The sequence below is a fragment of the Bactrocera oleae genome, chromosome 2 (assembly GCF_042242935.1).
Source record: "Bactrocera oleae isolate idBacOlea1 chromosome 2, idBacOlea1, whole genome shotgun sequence".
NCBI lineage: Eukaryota > Metazoa > Arthropoda > Insecta > Diptera > Tephritidae > Bactrocera > Bactrocera oleae.
This window is the reverse complement of record NC_091536.1, coordinates 38652570-38670103: the sequence shown is the minus strand read 5'-3', so window position 1 is coordinate 38670103 and position 17534 is coordinate 38652570. Positions and strand designations below refer to the sequence as shown.

Sequence of the window (17534 nt, the reverse complement as noted above, 5' to 3'; positions counted from 1 at the left end):
ACTGCTTGTGTTTAGAGGTAAATGTGTTTCTTGGATGCAGATAATGTCACGGTTTTCGTTTTTTATTAGTATTATTAGTTCGTCGTAGGTGTTTATATAACCGTTTATGTTCCACTGAATTATTTTCAATGTCATTATTTAAGAGAAAATTAAGATATGTTGCTTTTTAAATTTATTTTTAAAGTTATTCGTTGCGTATGTGTTATCTGTAAAATGTATTTTTTCGTTTGTTGTTTCTGTTTGGTTTCTAGTGATTATTCCTGTAAAATCTTATGAGTGTTTGTGTGTTTCGATTGAGTTAAGACTTTTGTTTTTGTGAATTTCTGTATTGAGAATTGATTTTGAAGTAATTGGTTGAGGATTGATAGTTGTAGATATTATGTTTTGTGAGCGTGACGTTTGTTGATTCAGCTGTTGAATGTTTTGTGTTTCTGTTTACTGCCTTGATCGAACGATTATCGTGAGTTGCTGATACCAATGCAGCGTAGGTGTGTGTTGTGGTTGTATTGGAGATGTTTTTTTGTAGTGTTGCTTTGCTTCGCTCATGGAGTATTTGTTTTGTGTTTTTATTTTTAGTATCTCTTTTTGCTGAATGAACTTTGGGCAGTCTCTGGAAGAGGCTGCGTGCTAATCAGCGCAATTCGCACATTGCGTACGAAGGCAAGTTGTTGGGGCGTGGGGAGGGAGATTGCAGTTTACGCAGCTTGGATTATTTTTGCAGTGTTTGGCTGTATGGCTAAAAATCTGACATGATTTGCATCTCATTGGATTCGGAATGTATTCTCTTATCTTAAGAGAATACCATGAAACGTCGATTTTACTTGGTAGTTTGTGAAGGTCAAATGATAGCAGCACTACTCCGCTAAGTAAAAGGGTACCATTTACGTTTTTTTTTAAATTGTAGACATCTATTACGTTTTGGGCGTTTAACTTTTTAATTATTTCTTCATCTGAGATATTGTTTGAGCAGGGGGCAAAGATTGTTTCCTTGACTGTATTTAGATTAGTGTGCAATTTGCATGAGATAGAGCATATTCCCGGTAATTCTTTTGTACGCACAAAACGATCGACTATTGCTTTTGACTTCACTAGCAGCAGAAAGTTTCCGTCTCTTATCGGTTGTATTTTTATAATCTCTTGGCTTATTGCGTACAGTGCGGACACTACTATGAATTTTGGGGTTTGCTCTTTTACCACTGGCAATTCAGGGAATTCGAATTTTTCATATGTTTTTCTTTTTTTAATTTTTTGGGAATTATCTAATATTGCAAACCTATTTTCGTCTAGATTAGGAGGCACTGGGGCCATTTTTTCACAAATAATCGATACGAATTAGATTCGCTAAGAGCGATGCGCGCGTTAAGAGAAACAAAGCAATGAAATGAGGTGGAAGAACGTGTTACGCGCTAAAGCACAGAAAACTAAATTAGGTTATACCGAGCTAATTATCAAACCTGTATTCGTCGCGAATGACAGCCGATGACTCTATGCTGTGAATTTATGTAACTTCAAATGTCTAAATTGACCGGACTATAGAGAAATTCATTTAATTTCATAAACATGGGACACATTTTGAAACGGTTTCAAGTCAGATGGAAGGTCGAAATGAATGGAAAGTCATTATATTAGGTACAGGGGAAGATCTGACTGATAGCATCAACATTTTGTTATTGTTTTAACATACTCCAAAACATATTTCCACACACGATGATGACTCACATATATGGTATGCTAGGATTAGGCGTGGTCGTCGTCCGATTTCGGTAATTTTCGCATTTAGCATAAGGCAGTCGGAATTATATAGCGAACCCGATTTCATAAATATTTGTTCAGCTGTTACGAAGTAGAACGGTTTCGCCTAGAGGTGGACGGTGCCACTCCCATTGTACAGTATTTGTACCGACTCCTATGACGCCTCATGTACCATCTCCACACAAGGAGAACTCACAACGCCCATTTTTTAAAACATTTCAAACCACAGTTACCCGTGTCTTCTGCGATTAGCTACACCAATTTACAGTTTTGAATCTTAATTTGCGGCCTAGTTATGGAATAATATATTTTCGATTAAAGACATATTGTGGGTGTGGCAGTAATCCGATGTCGCTCATTTATAAAACCGACCTGCTCATGGCAACCCTATGGCGGGTCAGAAAAGTCGCACTGATAATGCGTGCAAAGTTTTTTCATGTTATTCAAATTTAAAAGTGCCTAAAATTGTGATTTGCATAATCTGTGAAAATGTGTATCATGAAGTTGATTTCAATAAATATTCAAAGGGAAATTATGTTGTTGAAATGCTTGTAATTTGTCCGAAACATGAACATGAAGATCTAACCTCAAAAAAACAGCTTGATGTAAACATACTGGATGAAAACACCAGAAAAGTAATCACGCAAATAAAACTCTACCAAAAAGAGGAATTGCGTAATGATCAATGCCACAACTTACCACTCAACACATCAATAAATTTTGCAGTTGTATCTGACCTTGATCTTGATGAAGTATCAGCTCTAAAAATGGAAAATGAACTACTAAGACAGTTAAATTCAGAGCTACTGGAACGAAATAAATTACTGAACAACCTGGTGGAAAAAGGGAATTTATTAAGTGATGTAAGAATTTCATATGCTGACATTGCTAAAGGACATACTAATATTAATGAAAGAGTACCTAAAATACTAGTTAAAGCTAAAAATAATAATACTGGTGAAACTCTGAAAAAAGTAAAAATGAAATTAACAAGTGATCTAAAAATACCAATCAACAACGTTCGTAAAAATAATGACGGGCTTGTTTCTGTTAAATGTAAAAACACAAATGATATACAAAGAGTTAAATCAGTCTTAAGTGAAAAACTGGGTGGTGATTATTGTGTTGACTTGGAGCATCTTAATTTTCCTAAAATAAAAGTTACTAATGTGTAAAATGAGTTAAACAAAGAAGAATTATGCAATATATACATATATATAATAGGAATTTCCTAGATATTGATGGAGCATTCAACATCATCGCGGGCTACAGGAACAAAGCTGGAATTCAGTCATTGATACTGAAGCTAACCTCTGAGGCATACCTACATCTAAAAAATTGCGGATTTAAATTATACATTGGTTATCAATGCTACCAAGTATATGATTATTTGAATTTTAATTTATGCTATAAATGCGGAAGATCAAACCACAAACACAAAAATTGTAAGAATGAGGTTAAATGTCTTAGGTGTGCTGGTGATCATTTAACTTACACCTGTAAAAGTACTAACATAAACTGTCTCAATTGCGTGTATTATAATGAAAAATATCGGAAAAACTGCCCAGCTAATCATTGTGCTATGGATACATGTTGTGAATATATCTCTAATATTCTAAATAAAATAATAAACAACAGTGATTATCCGGTGAAACCATCGATACCAAAGTCACTAGATAAAATTGGAAATTGGTCTTTACAAACAACCGATGATTGATAAAGAAGAAATGCAGATTGAAGAAATTTTTACTGATTTATATAATTTAAATAATACGTTATCTAGTAACAATTTCTTGATGGTTCACCTAAATGTTAGAAGTCTAAATACAAATTTCAACAAATTAGAGTTATTTATTGAACATCTTGTAATTAAACTAGATACTATTATCTGTACGGAGACTTGGCTCCTTACTTGTTATACTTTTTTTGAAATTAATGATTATAACATTTTCTATAATAGTTGCAATAATAATAAAGCTGATGGCGTTGTATTATATATTAAAAAAATCTTTTAAACATGATGTTGAGATAGATGTAATTAATAACGTGAAAATTATCTCAACGATAAAAAAATTGAAAGGTAATAAAAATGTTAAAATATCGGGTTTATATAGATGTCATGACATTCCTAAAGAAAACTTTATAGATGCAATAACTAAATTTTTAGACATAAACAAGCATGGGAACAATCATTTTCTATTTGGGGATTTTAACATCAATTTATTTTATTCTGATATTGCTACAAATGAGTATTTAAATAATCTATTAGATCGTGGCCATTTACCATATTTCAATGGTGTAATCATCATTAGATCATTATCCTATTTTTGTTGCTCCTGATTTGTTTTCTATAAAGTCTATGCTTAAAAAAACCTATTTCATTAACCACAATCTTATAAATGTAAATAGTAGTTTATATGATTGGTCTCATATTCTTGATATAAAAGATCCAGAAGTTAAGCTTCTGATTGAAAATATAAAGAATATTATTGATGTTTCAAGATCCAAAGTTAATAAAACTAAAAACAATAACAAACCGAGGAGTAAATGGATAACTAAAGGTATTATAAATTCATGTAAAACAAAAGAAACTGTATACAGACTATGGAACCTGGATAGAAATAATGTAAAATTAAAATCTGAATATAACGCGTACTGTAAAATACTAAAGAGAGCTATAACACTTGTCAAAAATAACTACGAAAGTAAATATGTTAAAAAAATATCCAAAGATAGTAAAAAAATGTGGCAACACGTTAACACGAAAATAGGTACAAAAACTAAAGTAACGCCAGTACTGAATTATCTAGTATTGCTGATGAATTTATAACTTTCTTTAGTAATATTGGAGTTGAATAAGCTAATAAAATTGATAAAATATCGATTGACATCAACAAAAATATTAGGCATAACCCTAATAGTATGTTTCTTACTCCAACTAGTTATACTAAAATTGAAAAAATCATAAAAGAAATGAAAGATGAATCGGGTGGTGTAGACGGCATTAATAGTAAGATTTTAAAAATTATAGCCAAAGATATTAGTATACCTTTAGAGCATATTTTCAATATATGTATAAATAAAGCTATTTGGCCCTCTGTACTTAAAAAAGCTGATATTATACCTATACATAAATCCAGGGACAAACACTTAGCAAATAATTATCGGCCTATTTCTCTAATCTCAAAGCTTGGGAAAATATTCGAGAAAATAATATATATCCGATTTTATGATTTCTGTAGTAAAAATAGCTTAATTTCTCCGAACCAATTTGGATTTATGAAAAATAGAGGTACCAGTGATGTTTTAACTCTTACATCAGATTTTATTTATAAAAATATTGTTAAAAATTTACCATCTGTACTAGTCTTTCTAGACCTAGCAAAAGCGTTTGATACTGTTAATCACGAAATACTATTAGATAAGATCTGGAGGCTTGGAATTAGAGGAATACCTCACCAATTCCTAAAAAACTACCTTTACGAAAGGGAACAATGTGTAAAAATCAATAATTGTATTAGTACAACAACTAATGTAAAAGTTGGTGTGCCACAAGGCACAATATTGGGTCCTCTGCTGTTTATCATGTATATAAATGGCATCTTCAACACTCTACCGGAAATGGCTCTCGTAGCCTATGTATCACAGTGCTTTGCTCTGGTAAAAATTGGAATGAAGTTAAAACACGCCTGAATAGATGGTTCTAGATACTAAATAAATGGCTACGAAGTAATCAATTATCTCTTAAATAGACAAGTCAACATACATCACTTTTGGCAGTTATTGTGATAGTATACCTGTCAATTGTATACTGAATATATACAACAGAGAACTCACAAGAGTAGATTACAGCAAATATCTGGGTCTGAAATTTGATACACATATGAAATGGCCTGCCAAAAAAGTCAGATACTTTGCTTTCCTCTTTTTCAAACTGAGTAAATGGGTTGACATAGAAATCTTAAAAACTATATACTATGGACTTTTCGAAAGTGTAATCAATTACGGAATAATTTCCTGGAGTGGAACCTACAAAAATGCTCTGCAGCCTCTAACAAATATGCAAAACCGTTTATTAAAGTTCTTTGAAAACAATTATCCAACTAATTTGCCACTTGACATCAAGAAAACTTTTATTGTTAAGGCTCTAATACAATACTATGAAAAGTGTAAATCAAAATATCTTACTAAACAAGTACAAACTAGAGCTAATAATCTAACATTACCAAAAATTAAAAAGTCAATTAGCATTAAAAATGCATATTATATAGCAATTAAGTACTATAACATGCTTGCTACTAATTTGAAGATTCTAACATGCAATAAAAAATCTCTTAACAAAAATCTAAAATCCTGGATAAATAACTTATCAATACTTGCATAGTAAATTTTAGCTATATATTAAGTGTCTCAATTTTGCTTTTACTTGGTATAATTTATAATTTTTATATGTATAACTTTGTTACGCAATATTTAGTGTAATATACTATTATCTATACTATAATATTATTAATATTAGGAAACAAGCTGTTAAATATATTGTATTTGTAATGCCCTGGTTCTATGCACAGATGTTAAACATCTCTATAGACTTGTACCAGATGGAATAAATAAATAATGCCAATGGACATGGTACTCCTCACCTTTAGGTAAAACTCTATTTCTACTCCAACAAGATCAAAGTTAGGTTAGGTTAGGTTAGGAGGTCGATCCTAAGAAGGATCACACTTGGACAGCTTAAAACAAATGCTCCATGAGCGAAGCAAAGCAACGGCAACGGCAGTAAACAGAAACACAAAAATTTCAACAGCTGAATCAGCAAACGTCACTCTCACAAAACATAACATCTACAACTATAGCCAACAACAAAGCAACGAATTAATTAATGCTCAACCAACTACTTCAAAATCAATTTTCAATACAGAAATTCACAAAAACAAAAGTCTTAACGCAATCGAAACACACAAAAACTCATAAGATTTTACAGGAATAATCACTAGAAAACCAAACAGAAACAACAAGCGAAAAAATGCATTTTACAGATAACACATACGCACCTAATCAGACGCATCAGACTCACCTAATTTAAAAATAGATTTTAACACATAAAAAAAAACAAAAAACAAATAAAAAAGCAACATATCTTAATTATCTCTTAAAAAATGACATTGAAAATAATTCAGTGGAACATAAACGGTTATATAAAAAGCTACGATGAACTAATAATACTAATAAAAAAACAAAAACCGTGACATTATCTGCATCCAAGAAACACATTTACCTCTAAACACAAGCAGTACAATAAATCCAAAACCATACATTGGCTACTTCTTTAATTTAGATAACATTTCATCTGCAAAACAAGACATTGCCATTCTTCTGAAAAACCATATCACTCACCAATGTATAATAATCAACTCATATGTCCAAACACTCGCAATAAAAATTAATTTAAATCTAAACTTTACCGTAATAAGCCAATACATTCCACCTTGCTAACCTTTCACAGAAAATTACTTAACATCGATTATTTACCAAGTAAATAAAATCATAACAGGTGGCTTCAATGCGTGGAGCCTACTATGGGGATCGAATAAAACAAATAGTAGAGGAAACAAAATTGAAAACGTAGTACCCACGGAGAACCTAGCAGTCCTAAACAACGGATCCGCCACTCATTTCTCCACCCACAAAACATTCACGCATGTCGACCTCCCCATAGTCTCGGCATACCTCTTGCCAAGATGCCACTGGAGCATTAATAGCAATTGGTATGGCAGTGACCACTTCCCGATACAAACTAACGTCTCAACAAATTTTCACTTTGAAAAAAAAAACCTATCCCAAAATTCATTACTGACCGAGCAAACTCGAGCCTATACCAATCAATAACCAAAAACACTTCAAAAATCTCCAGAGCCTTAACATAAATCAAGAAATTGCCAAAATCACAAAAGCCATAAATAAATCCACTAATGAATCCATTCCCCAAACAAGTCCGTCCTTCCACAAAACCTCCACTCATTGGTGGAATTTCGAATTAAATATATTACGCAAAAAAAAAACAAACAACTGGCATAACTACAAAGAATGCCAAACAATCGAAAATGTTATATGCTACTTGAAAAATTTTCATCGGCATCAACACCAAAGAAAATATGGGCTGACATAAAATCGTTAACAGGAGTCCCCTATACACCAATTAGGTCAATCAACTACAATCAAAGCCTACTTACTTCTTCAATAGATATAGCAATTTCCTTTGCAGAAACGGGGTCAAATTACTCAAATGACTCACATTTTTCGTCAGAGTACAAGGCTGCGAAAAGCGTTTCTATAGCCAAATCATAAATTTTTCAGCCAACATGAAAAACAGCAATCGATCTAGATTCTGAAATCACTTTTATAGAATTGGAGCTAGCTCTTCAGCATTCAAAGAGGAACACCCCAGGATATGACAGAAAATGCTACCCCTTGCTCAAACATCTTCCTCCCGACGCCAAAATACAACTCCTACACACCTTAAACAATATATTCGATTCTGGCCGCTACCCTCACACGTGGCGCTCTGCAATCGTTTTACCTATACCCAAACCCAATAAACCTACAAATGAAATTTGTGGATACCGTCTAATCTCTCCGTTGCCATGCATGAGTAAAATTTTCGAAAAAATCTTGGCTAAAAGACTAATGTGGTTTTTAACCAATAACAAACTAATAAGTCATAATCAGGTGGCATTCAAAAGCCAGCAAAGCACGATAGACTCTCTGCTTCACATCCAACATTACGCGTCAAACGCTCTTTCGACAAAAAATCATGTCACTGTATTATCGACAGACTTCGAAAAGGCGTTTGATCGTGTAGGAATTCATACGATATTGTCACAGCGTGAAAGGTGGGTCGTTGGTCAGAAAACCTTTAACATCATAAAGGCCTTCATGACAAATCGCATTTTTCGGGAAAGGATAAATAATACCTTGTCATACCATTTCAACCTATGCAATGGTATTCCACAAGGATCACCCCTTTCAGTAGTATAATATTATTTATCATATCATTTGAACAAGTATCAAATATAATACTAAAATAGAAAAATATAAGCCTTTCGCTTTATGCAGACGATGCTATAATTTTCACTAAAATCAAAGATATAAAAATTGTAAATAACATATTTTTAAACATATTAACAAAACTAGAAATGTGTGGACTACACTTTGGCGCGTCCCTCTCTATAGAAAAATGTAAAAAATTACATATTTGCAAAAAAAAAACAATTGTCACCCTACAAATCTTATGTCCAAAAACAAACCTATCGAAATTTTAAATGATCTCAAAATATTAGGAATTATTTTCGATAAAAGATTTACATTTAGAAAACAATGTATTAGCCGGACTACCATCCATAAAAGACAAACTGCGTCATATCACCTATATCTCGCAATTATAAAAAAAATCAACTATTCGCAGATGTGTCAGTTATTGCAAAATTCTACAAATCAGTAAGCACGGCACAAAAGCAAAAACCACCCAAAAATCCCCGTGAATGCTTGAGTCATCGAGTTACGACATCACCACAAACATAATAAAAAAGATGTCAACCCTGACATTCATAATAAAAATAATATAAATTATTCCACGACTTATCGGTTTCATATAAAAATCAAAACTGGAATATGATGTTCACGGATGGCTCCAAATCCGAGTTTACAACAACATTTGCCGTAGTACATGAAGACGGATCCATGATCGCCGGACGCAAGGGAAATTTGCAATCTGCACTGATAGTATGTCTGTCATCGAAGCGGTGAAAAACATTTACAACAACAACCCCTTATTAAACAACATCAGAAATTTTCTTCTCAGATACAGCAAAAAAAACAAAACTGATATAGACACCAAGTCATATAGGTATCAGCGGAAATGAATTCGCCGACTCCGCCGCACGTTCCGCAGGCAAACCAGCGTACCTAAATTTGCACACAACTAAACCAAAAGATTTGTCAAATTACATTGCTCGCAGTTCAGCTGTAAAAAAGGAAATAGAGTGGCAGCAAGACCCCCATCGATACGTCACATTAAATCCAAAGGGCACAAAGGCAACATACCCAAAAACAACCCCAAGGCAGCAGTCTACAATAATGGATCGCCTACGAATAGGACACAGTAAATTGACACACGAACACCTCTTGGCAGGGACTCCCAAATAACCATGTCCCTTCGGCAAAGGATTATTATCCACAGTCCTGCAAAAAATTAAAACCCACACGAGAAAGAATCTTCGGGCAAGTTGCTTCAAGAGATTTACTCACAGACTCACAATTTTTCAAGGAACTAGACTTAAGCAAGAATATCTAATTAAAAAATATATGTATATAAACCAAGAAAAAAATGGCGCACGTGACAAATACCATAATATAACATAATGATAATAACAATACCATTTCGAAAAGCTGAGCCGGAGGCCCTGGCAGCCAGTGATCTCTTTTTTTAGATATTATATTTGTATACTATATATCTAAATTGATTAAATAAAAATATAATGATACCTTGTTCTAATGTGAAACGTATTCTAGTGAGGGTGTTTTGCATCAATCGGAACAAATGGGAGTCAAAAGGGACAAGGTCTAAATTATAAGGTGAGTGAGGCAAAACTCCCCAGCTGCTGTTTTCCAAATAGTATTTAAACGGCTTTAGAAGCCCTCCTGATTCCACCAAATACAGAGCATTACTTTGGCGTTATGAATATTCGGCTTGGCGCTAATTTGGCTAACAGGCCAGGTTTCAAAGATGATTTTCATTTAGCGTTGTTGTAGTGAATCCATTTCTCATCATCAGTCACAATCCAATGCAAAAACGACTTTTTTAGCATTATGGCACCCGATTTCCTTCCTTTTGAATGTATACGGCTGTGTGTTTTTCAACAATCTTCACCGAATAATGCTCCCAGTTCCTTATCTTGAAACTTTTTTGCCCTTCCAGGACGTTCTTCGTCTTCCAAGCCAACTTTTCAATTGTGCAAACCACTTTTGGGACATTCGCTCAGCTAGAGCATGTTTACCATTAATTGTCACCATAATACGATGACTTTCGGCTGAGGTTTTCTACAAATTAAAGTAATGAAGAAGAACTCTCAAACACTTTTCAGACACAAAATTCAAAATGTTTGAGTGAGAAAAATTTTGTTTACGATTAAAATGAATTACATATATATAATGAGAAAGATCACTAGGAATGTAGCTTTCCAACGGATGTTCGGCATATTGGAACAATGGAATAATAATCAAATTAGGTCATCTCTTAGCAAGCCGCACGAATATTGTTCGATAATTCAAAACAGTCATTGGAGAAACACTAACACACCAAAAAAACAACAAAATTATCTGCTCACCGAAGTGTTCTCTCAATAAATACATTGATTGATGCGATATGTGGAAAATGGCGCCGTCTTGTTGAAACCAAATGTCGCTGACATACCCAGCTTCAATTTCAGGCATAACATAGTCGGCTATCATGGCGCGATAGCCCACCGTGTTTTTTTCTGGATGAAACGGCAGCTCTTGAATCTCTTCAGGTTGCTCTGCGTCCCAAATGTGGCAATTTTGTTATTTTAGTAATAAAGTTGAACGATTTGTAAACGTTGTCCAGACGTGATCTTTCCATGACGAAATGCCAAACAATATTAAATAAAAAGAACATGACAGCATGACACCACTCACCCGCGATCTGTCAAAAAAAGGCTACTAAAAAGTACCTCTACTTGGATCATCCTTTGTTATATATGGACTAGTGAAAAGAGAAGAATATATAGCTTTGTTAATCTCTACCTCACATTGTATAAGGGTCCTCGGGTTACGCTTATGTCATTATAATGATAATACAAATATCTCGTACTTAAATACTTCACAGACAGTTAAGTGATTTTTTTAATTCAGTATTATTTGAACACGATGTTGAAATTACCTTCAACATACAAAAAACAAGTTATTGAATAGTGCATATTTGACCTGAATCGCTTCATTTTAACCATGCTATTTGAATCAAAAATAATAGATTTAATATTACTATATCTTATACCTCCCTTAATTATATTAAAGTCTCAAATACGTGTTAGAAGAAAAAACTACACTACTATGTACAACATGTTGCAAGAGTATCAAATATAAACAAGTAAGGTAGGGCTGAATTCGGATGTAACCGAACATTGTATACTCTCGCAAAGTCAAATGGTATACTCGTTTGAGATTTCTTTGTGGATTGACTGATATTTTTGGTAGAAGGTCAACTATAGGCACTGGGGTCCACATATTTAGTACTTAGGGGCTTGAACAGTTTTGGTTCGATTTAGACAATTTTTGGTCACATGGTGGCATACTTTAAACGTATTATTCACGCAAAGTTTTACCCCGATATAATCATTGTTGTTTGATATGCATAGTGGAAAGTGAAAGAATCAGATGGAATTGAAAATGGTGTTATATGGGAAATAGGCGTGGTTGTAGTCCGATTTATTTTCGCACTATAACATAGAAGAATGAAAACAACGTTATGCACCGAATTTGGTTGAAATCGGTTAAGCAGATCCCAAGATATGACCACGCCCACTTTTTTAAAAAATTTGTAACTGCAGATGCCCCTCGCTAATGTGATCCTTTGCACCAAATAACAGTCTTGTATCTTATTGCGAAGCTTAGTTATGGCAATTTATTTGTTTTTGATTAATGGCGTTTTGTGGGCGTGGCAGTGGTCCGATTACGCCCATCTGCAATACCAACCGTCTTACGGTACCAAGAAACATGTGTACCAAGTTTCATGAAGATATCTCAATTTTTACTCAAGTGTAACAACAAGTTGCGAGAGTATAAAAAACGATTCTCATTTTAATATACTTACAAGTACTTCCAACCAGTAAAGTTTTAACAAAGTTTCGAGAAAATAGCTATTAAATTGATTACTTCAAAATCCATTTGTTTTCAATAAATAAATAAGTAAATTCATATGTTTTTAAGTACAAGTCACACATTTGCAATTCTCGCAACTTTTTCATTGCGATTTTGCAAGGTAGTAAGGAAGTACCAGTATTCCTGGCCTTCTATTTTTCGCTCCTCAATATTTCAAACCTGTTGAAGGAACATAATTTGAGCTACCGTATTAAGTCTAAGCATAATTTCAGTATAGGAAAAAAATATATTTAATAGTACTAAATTTTGTATGCAAATGATGTAATGTTATAAAGAAATATGTCTAGGAAATAAATATTAATTGGCAATTTCAATAAACCAATCTTGTGTATTTTAAATAATGCATTATAAATAATTTCAATTTTTTTTTTCAGCCCGTTTACTTGAACATTCAAATAAAATCAAATCAAGGTATGTATGTTACATATGAAGTAACTTGCTTAAACAAACGAATAAAGTCGCATGTGGCCACTGTGAAGTAATATTTCGTTTAAAAATAATAATTATTTATTGGTTTATCTATAAAAGTAATATAAGGTTTTGCAGCACTGTTTTTTTTTTTGCTAAAGCATTTTTTCACAACTTTAATTATACTGTTCAATACTCGGCTGGGTATTAGATCACATTTGTTTTAAGATATTGAGTCCTAAGTAAAAAATGTTTTTTTATATTTGCGGATTTAGTTTTGAAAATCGAAATAATCGTCGTGGAAATTCAAAATTGAGCATAAAAACATCGTTATTAATTATAATATCTAAGTTCCTAAAATAGTACAAACTTTACTAATTACTTAACGCCATTCGACTGGGCCATTTATTGAAATTAACGAGTCGCTAAACATTGCACGCAATGTGTCCATGTTTGAACGTGAAACATGAGGCGGCACACCGATCCGATCCGCGTCGATTTATTCAAATTCGTAGAGAAAAGAGTCGGTCGACATCGTGTTATAACGTTCGCTATTGATGGTAACAGCATTTCCTGGCGCATTTTGAAAGGCGCGAAGATGCCGCCAAACCACATTTTTAGGGATGCAATTGCGTTTTCTGATCCACTCGACGACTTGATAAACCAACCAATAGCGACAATTTTGTTTGCTGACGAAGCCAGAAATGCACCTCATCTGTGAAGGTGCTTGTTCTATGAAAAAAAGAAACAGTATCCACCGGAGAACGTGAATTTGCGTAATAATCTTGGACAACTTCAATGCGTTGCACCAAAGTGAAACGTGACGGAAACGAACACTGATAAAATTTTACACAATCCCGTAAACAAACATAGCCACCACGTCATCCCTATTGGTAGACGATGTACGTTGTTAGCAGGAATGTTGGGTGCATTGAGAATGTGTAGCGTTACTACAGTCATAAAAAAATATGTTTCGCGTTTATTGTAACTGATTACTGAATTTATTATTTGATAAGTTCTTAAGTTTTTACCAAAGGTTCAGGTACAGGCTCAGTACGATTGTCTTCTTGATGTTTTAAGGCAAATAAAGGACTTCAACATCAAAATTTATCATTATCAATACTTGCGATTAGGTTCTTTTCTTCCAGTTACCGTCTTGCAGTAGCTCGACATATTTCTTATTGTTTATCTGTAACTATTTCATCAGTTGGAGTGACAAAATTTCTCCTGCGTATTTATTTACTGTGGTAAGCTGGAGAAAAGCAACCATTGGTTAACTGTTGGTGACTTCTTTTGAGCAAATGTCTACAGAGTATAAAAGTTTTGTTCACCTTGTTTGTATACCCTAAAACTAATCGACATATATATTGAGTTATATCTAATATATGAAATTCTCGGGTCACGGTGTTTGTTGTAAAATGCCAATTTTGATGTAATGCTTATGCTTGGCGTGCTTATCGAGTAGGTCTGAGGATCGGCCAACATCGAATTTTTTATATCCCTAAGTGTTAGGGGTGGTCTATCCCAAATATAATTATTTTTTCTTTTTTGTACAAAATTTTTTTTAATGTGATTCAGCATTGGAAAATTCATCAAATTTTATAAAATACGATCAACGCTTTTTCAAGCAATTTTTATATTATTCCGTTCTATCTACAGATCCACAAGATGGCAATCGAATATAATTGTAGTATACTATAATTTTCATGTATAGTTCTATCAATCAATCACTTATCCCCGCCAGGTGTCTCCCGTTGTTATTTCTGAACCATCAAACATTACGTAGTAGGGATGAAAACGAAGCCGGCTTCCTTTTTCTTACTCTCTATACAGTTTTCGTCTATGTCGTTTATTTGGTCCTATTTTTGTATTGATCGTAGCAGTGACTGCTATACGTATACTTAGTGCAACTGTCAAATTAATTTTATTCTTATAGTGAATTGAACATTATTCCTTAGTGCTAAAAATATCGATATCGCAGTCATTGACATTGGCAATCGTTGGGTGGAACCATATTCACCTCTGATGAGTAAAACATTAAACACTTATATTAATGTTGAGTTCCGCAGTTCAATGAAGAGCATCAAATATATTTGCTAGTATGTGAATTTAGAATTGAAAATACTCTTGTAAGCTAAATGGATACGATAGCATAATGCTGACAGTTTCGGACGCATAAAGTGGAACTGGAAAAAATTTCTTTTGATACTTCTTGCTGAGATACGATCAAAAATGACATCGCAACCAGATGTAGTCTGCAACATAAAACAATCGTCTATGGCGACAGTGTAAAATTATCATTTATATTTACATCCAAAATGGCACTATGCCGTACACAAACATTCGCTTTGGTCATTATATAGGATATGAAATTAGCAGATCCCAACTGCCATACCCCATCACAAATCAATATATTATTAGGTACATATTACTTAATACATTTCCAGAAACTAGCTCTAGGCCATTCTAGAATATTAGTAGTCCAGCAATTGGCCCTTGGAAAAAAGCTTGATAAAGAAAGGCGAGCTCAATAATTAAAGCACTAAATTCAACCGGGTTCCCCCTAAAGAAAATTACATAAAATCATCCCGACTTAATAAATAAACATAAAAATGGGTGACTTATTGGTGCAAACTTCCTTAAATTGGAAAGGCTAGTACTACAAAAGCCCTTGGGATTCAATGGAATGCGATAACAGATTAATTCTCATATACAATTGAGTCAATATCTGCAATATCCGCTATAACCAAACGTTAAATACTTTCTGCGGTGGCAAAACTTTTCGACCCCGCAGGGTGGCTTTCGCCAATAATGATTCAAACTAAACTCCTTATTCAAAAACTGTGGCAAGATGGCACTGAATAGGATGAGCAAGTATAACCCATACGTTTAACAAAGTGGATTCAATTTGCTAACAATCTACATACCCTATCGAAAATTCGAATCCCTCGATGGGTAAATTTCGCCCCTAACCATAATGTAAAATTACATAGCTTCTATGATGCCTCTGAAAAGTCCTATAATGCAACAGTTTACGTACGCACTCCCCTGACGACACTAAGCCTGCCACCGCTGAATGGTGCTCTTCTGTTGGCAAAACTAGTTTTAATTGTCCAAACCCATACAGGGAAGACTTATGGATCTTAAAAAAGCAAAATGGCAACAGGTTGCAAGTGCTGATAGCCCAGCGGACAAGAGGTTGCAAACCACTTCACCTAATCAGTACTGTACTCTGGTGGAATGGTCCTACACGGTTAACAGAAGCGCAAAAATTTTGGCTCGCAATATAATAGCTCCTGGAAGAAGGAAAATTTAAAATTTTCATATCACTACAGATTAGGATGATATATTACACCGATTTTCGTAATTCCCCAGAGCACTAAGCGTAGTCGCTTACATGTTTAAATTTACCCAAAGACTTAAACAAAAAATTTAAGGAATAACAAATGATCCTTCCGCACAACGGACGCACTCCGACCGGCAACATGCCAATATCAGTCTTATCACATATACACAAACTCGCTATTTCAGTCGGAAGCAATCAAAGTTACTCGAAAGACGACCTCTCGAAAGGGACGTTCACTTCTTGTTTTAAACTCATTCTTGGACACTAAGGGATTAATCCAAATAGAGGATATGTGGCTGGCTTTGTATGATTTACGACACCTCGAGCTATGTTCGGATCTGTACACAGAGAAAGAGTTTCTAAAATTAACTATAAAAGTCTCCCTAGAAATTGTTAGAAAGTATGCACCACAAGGAATCGATTGACAGTTTATACCTCCATGTTCACGCCACATTGGCGGACTCTGGGAATCAGCTGTAAAAAGCTTTAAGTCCCATTTAAAGAAAGCGACAGGTAATCATAGATTCCATTAGGAGGAATTTACCACATTACTCGTATGTATAGAAGCCGTACCAAATGCACGACCTCTCTCACCACTATGCAAGATCCCTCCGATTTCACAGCCCTTACACCAAGGACACAACGAGTGACAAGTCCGCCCTACGAGCCGTGTCCTTCCATTTGTTTAGTTCATTTATTTGTCACCTTGCGTTTGTTGATATACTCACTTGCACTTTTTTTTCTTTTAATTAAAATTTAAAAACCTTATAAAATTTTGTAAAGATATTATTGTTTTATTTTATAAATTTTTTGTGATTTTAATTCACCTTATTTCATTTGATGCACACACAATGTCGAGAAACCAATTATCGCGAACGGACGGCTGTCGAACTTTGTACTTTTTTTTGAAACTTGTGTGGTGTTGTATTGTGGGTTGCGTGCCATGAGTGCTGCGATGAGAGATGGGTCACTGAAATGGCATGGGATCAGAAGTCGCATTAATATCCCGGCCCCCCTAGGCGAATCAATTGCCTTAAAGTCTCTGCAGCTTTTGTAGTGTGCTCACTAC

At 34.1% G+C, this 17534-nt stretch overlaps 1 protein-coding gene across 30 annotated transcripts in view; it reads left to right on the top strand.

Moving 5' to 3' along the window:
• Positions 1-17534, top strand: part of 5PtaseI (inositol polyphosphate-5-phosphatase A) — a 600945-nt gene that overhangs the window by 358088 nt on the left and 225323 nt on the right. For 29 of the 30 annotated variants that reach the window (XM_070113016.1, XM_070112999.1, XM_070112992.1 and 26 more), the window contains one exon: positions 13086-13122. In XM_070113016.1, coding sequence (XP_069969117.1) covers positions 13086-13122 — 37 coding nt within the window. Of the gene's footprint in view, positions 1-576; positions 769-13085; positions 13123-17534 lie in introns of those variants that run through there. The other variant, XM_070113015.1, reaches the window with a different exon arrangement.